This window comes from Tamandua tetradactyla, chromosome 8 (genome assembly GCF_023851605.1).
Source record: "Tamandua tetradactyla isolate mTamTet1 chromosome 8, mTamTet1.pri, whole genome shotgun sequence".
Lineage (NCBI taxonomy): Eukaryota > Metazoa > Chordata > Mammalia > Pilosa > Myrmecophagidae > Tamandua > Tamandua tetradactyla.
The window spans coordinates 78,073,537-78,081,907 of record NC_135334.1 but is presented as its reverse complement, the minus strand read 5'-3'; the positions used below and the strand labels follow the sequence as shown (position 1 = coordinate 78,081,907).

The window sequence follows — 8,371 nt, the reverse complement described above, 5'->3', positions numbered from 1 at the left end:
TGAGATACCACCTTCTTTTTTTGGATAGGAAAGATGCTGATAGATGCCCCTGTCTCCTGCAAAAAAAATCAGCTAAAAGCCGGGGCCATCTCATACTATTATAGTCATATAGCTGGTTAATTTTACAGTTGTTATTTTCAACTCTGACTAAATTGTTCCCTCAATCCTATGATTTTTACTCCTCAGTAATAGTACAAATATATTCTCTCATCTCCAATGCATATTTCCTTGGGAAAGAAGGTGGTGAATTCCCTGCCGAATTTGCTTGGTTTTTATACTGTAAATGATGGGGTTCATCAAAGGAGGTGCAAGCAGGTAGATATTGGCCATTATAATGTGGACAAGAGGAGAAGCATGCTTGGCAAAGCGGTGAGTCATAGACACACCAACCATGGGAACATAGAGTACCAGAACGGCCAGAATATGGGACAGGCAGTTATTAAAGGCATGAAGTCTCTCAACCATGGATGCTACCCCCAGGACACTTCTCAAAATCATTATATAGGAGAGCACAATGAGCAGCGGGTCCATCACAATAATAAGCAAGACCAGAGCAAATGCATACCAGCTGTTTACCCGAATGTCAGCACAGACCAGGCGAATCATGTCCTGGTGGAGGCAGTAGGAGTGAGATAGGAGGTGGGAGCCACAGAAGGGCAGGCGCTTGAGTAGGAACAGGGAGGGAAGAACGGCCAGCACACAGCGGCAAATGATGGCTAACCCAATCTTGCCAATGACTTCATTGGTGAGGATAGAGGTGTAATGGAGGGGGCGGCAGATGGCCACATAGCGGTCAAAGGACATAGCCAGTAGGACAGAGGATTCCATGAAAGAAAATGTATGAATGAAAAATACCTGTGCAAAGCAGGCTTCAAAGGTGATCTTACGAATGTTGAACCAGAGGAGCTGCATGACTGTGGGCAGGGTGGTGAGGGTGAGACCCAGGTCAGTGAGGGCCAGCATGGAGAGAAACAGGTACATGGGCTGGTGCAGGGATGTCTCTGTGTGGATGACGGTGAGGATGGTGGTGTTGCCCACGATGGAGATGGTGTAGAGGCAGCAGAAGGGGATGGAGATCCAAATGTGGGAGGCCTCGAATCCAGGGATGCCCGTGAGGATGAAGTGGAAGGGGTCTTGGGTGTTGTTAGTTACCCGGAACATGACCGGTGATTGTAGCTCCCGGTCCAGTGTCTGTACGCAGAGAGAACCAGAAACACTGGAAATGCTCTCCTTATTCCCATAGCTCAGTTTTCACTCCATTTACTCTAAACTGTATCCAAAGTGAGGATCAGGGCTGTTGTGAATAACTAAGAAAGGTTCAAGAATCCCTTGTTCACCCTTCGTTAGCCTGTGCCTCTAGAGATTGCACCCACAAGCTGGTCTCCTTCATCACTCAGTAGTGTTTAGTTCATGGAAAATATTTTAAAGTTATTTCTCATGCTTCAAGTTCAACAATCCCATTCAGTTTTTAGCATGCTGAAATACTCCTTTCAGCCAAATTACACTATCAGTATAGTTCACATAGAGGATTAAAATGAATTTTAAATGCAAGTGTAATGGTTTATATTCATTCGTCATATTTTTAAGTTCTTTATATTCCCTGCCTCCTTCAGAACTTCATTTATAATAGCATTCTCACCTTTTTCATTTGTTCTAAATTCATTGTCCTTTCTTTCACTACCTCATCCTCGTTTTTTTAATCACCTATTAAGATCATTATTATTCAGATTCAATCCCTTTTCTGTAGTCTTTTTTTAAAAAATTCTCACTAGTTGATTTCATCTGAGTTCATGGATTCTATTTCTGCAATAACTGGGGCGAGGGGTGCAAAGGTAGTTCACTACTAGAACTGTCGCCTGCCATGTGTAAGATCTGGGTTCGATTCCTGGTCCATGTGTTTCCCAAAAAACAAGCAAGTAAAACAAACCAAAGGGAAGTAACCAAACAAAAATTCAGCAAATCTTGCTGCAATAATGGGATACCCACATGGAAAAATAATGAAATATGACCCTGCCATACAGCATACAAACAAACAAGCAAACAAAAAACCTAATGGGAGCACAGTGCTGGGTCCATAGGAAAAGCACTAGCTAGGTTGTTCCGACAGCCCAGGTGAGGAGAAACAAATTTATGAAGTGCTTGCTATATTTATTCTTTTCACCCTTTAACAACTATCATCGTAAATCCTTCTTATCCCTGATCATTCACAGAGGAGTCTTACCAGTGGTCTTTCCTGTCTGGTACCGTCTTCATTATCTGCATCTCCTGTTTTCTCTATCAACTCAGCAGGCAGGTATGTTATAAGCTCTTGCACATTGTAGACCGGATGGTGTGGAAGTGTGACAGTCCCTGAAGGATTGCGTGAAGAAGCATCTTGAGAACTGGGTTTCCACTGAGAAGCCGGAAAGTCAGCTGTGGACATGAGAGCCTCTGCTGCACCTGTGTCAAAAAACAACAACAACACGGAATCCCTGTTCTAATAACTAGTTGAATGAGATCTGAAGCTATACACTTATGTCTGGAATATATAATCTCTTGAAAATTAGTTCTGAAACATTTTCCTCAATAGCCAAACTGAAACCAGGGTAGAATTAGAGGGGGCACAGGAGCTATAAGTAAATTGAATGTTGTGCAACAATTTCAAGAAGCATTTATTTATCAGTGAACTGGAAAGACTGAGATACATTCTTCTAAAATGTTTATAAAATAAGTAAATGGCAAGAAGTATCGAAGCTAAGCTGGAAAGAAAAACTTTTTCAATCATCATTTATCTGGTGACTTACCTCACAATTCGCACAGAACTAACTTCCATGTGAGTTGAATGTATATCATTAAAACCAAATAGAATAGAAAAATATAAACATCTACATCTCTAAATAGAGAAAACTCTCTAAAATTAGCAGCAGAAGAAAAAAGTCAAGGAAAGACAAGTGGCGATGAAAGAAAAAATGACATTTTTCTTTACAACAGAAAAATGATTAAATTTAAAAGAAACTTCTAAACAACATTGATTAAAATATATCATCTAAGGAATTAATACCTTAAATATAGAAAAATTTAACACATCAACATTTGTCAATATTATTGCCACAATAGGTTAATACAAAAGAATATGACAAAGTTCACAACAAAAGAAAATATACAACTACAAAGAAGAATAAATCATAAATCAAACTTAACCAAGAATCTAATAATGGAAAATTAAAGCATCTCAGTTGTGTTTTAAACTTTCACAGTAGCAGAGGTCTTTTTTAAAAAGTATTTTTATTGAGATACATTCACATCTATACAATCCATCAAACATGCACAATCAATGGCTTTTAGAATATTCACGGAGCTGTGAGTTCATCACCACAATCAATTTTAGAACATTTTCTTTACTCTAAAGAGGAAAACCCATGCCTATTAGCATTCACCTCTTAATCACTCTATCCTTCTCCTGTCCTACATAATGACTAATATAATTCTGTACCTATAGATTTATTTATGTTTTATACAAATGGAATCATAGCATAGGTAGTACTCTGAGACTTATTTCTTTCCCTTAGCATAATGTTTTTTTTTTACTTATTATTTTTGAAATTAGAGAAATTGTAGAATTACTTAAAAGTCTTGCAAAAAATGCTAGATTCCCATATACCCACCTACTGTTGTCACTTTGCATTGGTATGGTGCCTTTGTTACTATTAGTAAAAGAAAATTAAAATATTACTGTTACCTATATAGTTCATGGTTTACATTAGGTGCATTTTTTCCCATACACGCCCTATTACTAATGCCTTGTAATAGTGATGCACATTTGTTATCAGTCATAAAAGAACATTTTTATATTAGTTCTATTAGTGGCAATCATCATGGATAATAGGTTTTACTGTGTTACATAGTTCCATATTTGATCCAAAGCGTTTTTTTTTTTTTTAAATAATAACATAGCATGCAGGTTAGTTCAATGCCATGAAATATTCACTTTCTAATGGAAATGCAACTTGTACACGAATTTCTGGAAAACAATTTAACCATGTTTTCCCCTTCATTTCCTTCACATACTTCCATTCAGTAAATTTACTTCTGGTACTAAATGCTAAGGAAATTACTTTAAATGAAAATAGAACTTTGTTTTCTAAATATACTCATTTAGACTTTTAAAAAAATTTTATTAATAAAACCAATTAACGTACAATATGAACATACATTTTTATCACATAGTTTTGTATTCATCATCATTATCATTTCTTAGAACATTTGAATCAATTCAGAAAAAGAAAAAAAAGAAAACAGAAAAAAAATTTCATACGTACCATAGCCCTTACCCCTCCCTTTCATTGATCACTATATTTCAGTGCACTAAATTTATTTTAACATTTGTTCCCCCTATTATTTATTTATTTTTAATCCATATGTTTTTCTCATGTGTCCATAAGATAGATAAAAGAACCATCAGACACAAGGTTTTCACAACCACACAGTCATATTGTGAAAGCTATATCATTATACATTCTTCAATAAATATTGAAGCTACTGGAACACAGCTCTCCATTTTCAGGTGGTTTGCTCCAGCCTCTCTGTTGCACCTTAACTAAAAAGGTGTTATCAACTTAATGCATAAGAATAATCTACAGGATAACCTCTCGACTCTGTTTGGAATCTCTCTGCCATTAACACTTTATTTTGTCTCATTTCTCTCTTCCCTCTTTCAGTAGAGGTTTTCTCAATTCCTTGGTGCTGAATCCCAGCTCATTCTAGAACTTCTGTCCCACGTTGTCAGGAAGGTTCACACCCCTGGGAGTCATGTCCCACGTCGGGGGTGGGCAGTGGATTTGCTTGTTGTGTTGGCTGAGAGAGAGAGGTCACATCTGAGCAACAAAAGAGGTTCTCCTGGGGGTGACTCTTGGGCCTAATTTTAAGTAGACTTGATCTATCTTTTGCAGGGTTAAGTTTCATATGAACAAACCCCAAGATTGGGGGCTCAGCCTATTGCTTTGATTGTCCCAACTGCTTGTGAGAATATCAAGAATTCTCCACGTTCAATTTTCCCCCTTTCTCACTATTCTCCCAAGGGGACTTTGCATATACTTTTTTATTCACTGTTCAGATCCTTCTGGGATTTATCACTCTGGGCAAACCTACAAAATCTCATGCCCTACTCTAGGTTCCATGTACTTATGTTGTTCAGTTAAGCTGTCCACATAACTTATATTAGGAAATGCACTAGTCAAAATATAAATTGCTTACCAATTAAATATTTTTTGCTTTAGCCTAACACATAAGTTAAAGTTTTAAAATATTAATTATCATATATTTTCAATACTCTACATTTACTGGCATTCCTTTTTTCTTCCTCATGAAAACATTTTTAAATTTGTACATTTATAGACATTTTTTATAGCAAAAAAGTAGGAGAACCAAAAGTTAAAAATATTAATATGTATATGCATAGTTATCTCCTTATACCATGATCATTAAAATAATATGCATTAGGCAATCATAATTATTGTATAAAGATTATAATGACTGTTTATATGATTTTACAATATAAATAGAAAAATGCCTACTTGTTCTGAACCTGTGCTAGGTGATATGCTCTATCTTGCTTCAGTTAGCGTTAATAAGAGCTCTTGAAAGAAGAAGCTATTTTCATCCTCTTTTTATGTAAACTAAGTATTAGAGAGGTAAGACACTTGCCACAGTTGCACTGATTTTAAGATGGTGGCAGGGCTTCCGGGTCAAAATGGCGGCTTAACAACGAGCGCATTTTAGTTCGTCCTCCAGAACAACTACTAAATAACCAGAAACAGTACAGAACAGCTCCTGGAGCCATGATAGTGACTGGACACACAGCGTACCCCAATCTGGACCAGATGGACCGGCTGCGAGACCCCCCAGAACCGTGAGTTCCCAAAGCTGCTGCGTCAGCCAGCGCCCTTCCCCACAGGCCGCTTCCCAAAGGGAAAAGGAAAGAACTTTACCAGCAGCAGGGACTGGGCACAATCAAACGCCAATTGTGGAACTAATTAACAAATTCTAACTACTACATATAGGCCCCCAGCTTAGGTGAACCTGATCAAAGCGGAGGTTGCTCATTTTTGCCCCGGTGCCAAGGGGGTAGGACTGACACAAAAAGGGGGGAAAAAAAAAAGAAGAAAACAGAGGTTTTTGTGGCTGTGTATCTACAAAGGCTTGACTGCCTCTGGATACAGTGGCAGGGCTTCTGAGGCTGCAACTGCCCCAGGCATAAGCAGAAGTGAGCTCTTTTGGGGGCTTATCTGGAGCTCGTGCCTTCCCCAGGAGAGGGGTGAAGCCCCACCCAGGTGGAATCCCTACATCAAGGAATTCAGACACCAGGGCTTGGTAATTTGAAGCCATTAAAACCAGCCTACAATCTCTCCTCTGTCTCCACCATGCCCCCAACAGGGAAAGTCTGCCAAAGTTAAAGATACCGCATCATCTTATGCTGGTGGGACCTGCAGTCAGACAAGCACCACATACTGGGCAGGATAAGAAAAACAGAGTCCAGAGACTTCACAGGAAAGTCTTTCAACCTGCTGGATCTCACCCTCAGGGAAAACCAACACAGGTGACTCTTTCCTCCTAATTGGAGGCTGGTTTGGTCTGGGAAAATCTGGCTGTGTTCTATAATATCTAAGTAGACCCTCCTAAGTGTGTGTGGGGGAAAGGCACCACACAAGCAGGGCAAGAAAGAAGAACTTAAAAATTTCTCCTCTGTTCAACAAAACTTAAGCTAAAGGTCCAGATAAAGCTGAACGGAATGTCAAAGAAGAGATAGACAACAAATTCATCCAGCAAGAAAACCCTAGATAAAAGAAGTGAAAGCAATCTCCAGAATAAACTAATTAAGGTAATTAAATGCCTAGACACCAGCAAAAAATAACAAATCACACTAGGAAAATTGAAGATATGACCCAGTCAAAGGAACAAACCAATGATTCAAATGACATACAGGAGCTGAAACAATTAATTCAGAATGTATAATCAGACATGGAAAACCTCATCAAAAACCAAATCAATGAATTGAGGGAGGATATAAAGAAGGCAAGGAAAGAACAAAAAGAAGAAACTGAAAGTCTGAAAAAACAAATCACAGAACTTATGGGAATGAAAGACACAGAAGAGGAGATGAAAAAAACAATGGAAACCTACAATGTAGATTTCGAGAGACAGAACATAGGATTTCTGAACTGGAGGACGGAACATCTGAAATCCGACAAGAAACAGAAACTATAGGGGAAAAAAAAAGGAAAAATATGAGCAGGGACTCAGGGAATTGAAAGACAATATGAAGTGCATGAATATAGGTGTGTGGGTGTCCCAGAAGGAGAAGAGAAGGGAAAAGGAGGAGAAAAACTAATGGAGGAAATTATCACTGAAAATTTCCTAACTCTTATGAAAGACTTAAAATTACAGATCCAAGAAGTGTAGCGTACTCCAAAAAGAAAAGATCCAAATAGACATACTCCAAGACATTTAATAATCAGAATGTCAGAGGTCAAAGAGAAAGAGAGGATCTTGAAAGCAGCAAGAGAAAAGCAATCCATCACATACAAGGGAAGCCCAATAAGACTATGAGCAGATCTCTCAGCAGAAACCATGGAGGCGAGAAGACAGTGGGATAATATATTTAAATTATTAAAAGAGAAAAACTGTCAACCAAGAATTCTATATCCAGCAAAATTGTCATTCAAAAATGAGGGAGAAATTAAAACATTTTCAGACAAAAAATCACTAAGAGAATTTGTGACCAAGAGACCAGCTTTGCTAGACATACTAAAGGGAACACTAGAGACAGATACGAAGACAGAAGAGAGAGGTGTGGAGAAGAGTGTAGAAAGGAAGACTATGAGTAAAGGTAAAAAGAAGGAAAATTAGATATGACATATAAAATCCAGGAGGCAAAATAGTAGAAGAAAGTACTACCCATGCAGTAATAACACTGAATGTTAATGGATTAAACTCTCCAATCAAAAGACATAGTCTGGCAGAATGGATTAAAAAACAGGACCCATCTATATGCTGTCTCCACTCAAAGGACACGAGGCCAAGGACACAAATGGACATTTACACACCAATGTTTATAGCAGCATTATTAACAATTACCAAGAGATGGAAACAGCCAAAATGTCCATCAACAGACAGTTGGCTAAACAAACTGTGACATTTACATAAGATGGAATATTATGCAGCTGTAAGACAGAAAAAAATTATGAAGTATGTAACAACATGAATGGAACTTAAGGACATTATGCTGAGTGTGATTAGCCAGAAACAAAAGGACAAATACTGTATGGTCTCACTGATATGAACTGACATTAGTGAATAAACTTGGAATATTTCCTTGGTAACAGAGACCATCAGG

The 8,371-nt window shown here is 38.1% G+C and overlaps 1 protein-coding gene across 1 annotated transcript; it reads right to left on the bottom strand.

The window, feature by feature from the left end:
• Positions 1-207: 207 nt before the first annotated feature.
• LOC143643566 (olfactory receptor 51Q1-like) lies at positions 208-1,161 on the bottom strand. The gene has a single exon (XM_077112179.1). The coding sequence runs from the start codon at positions 1,159-1,161 to the stop codon at positions 208-210; it is 954 nt and encodes a 317-aa protein (XP_076968294.1).
• Positions 1,162-8,371: the final 7,210 nt, after the last annotated feature.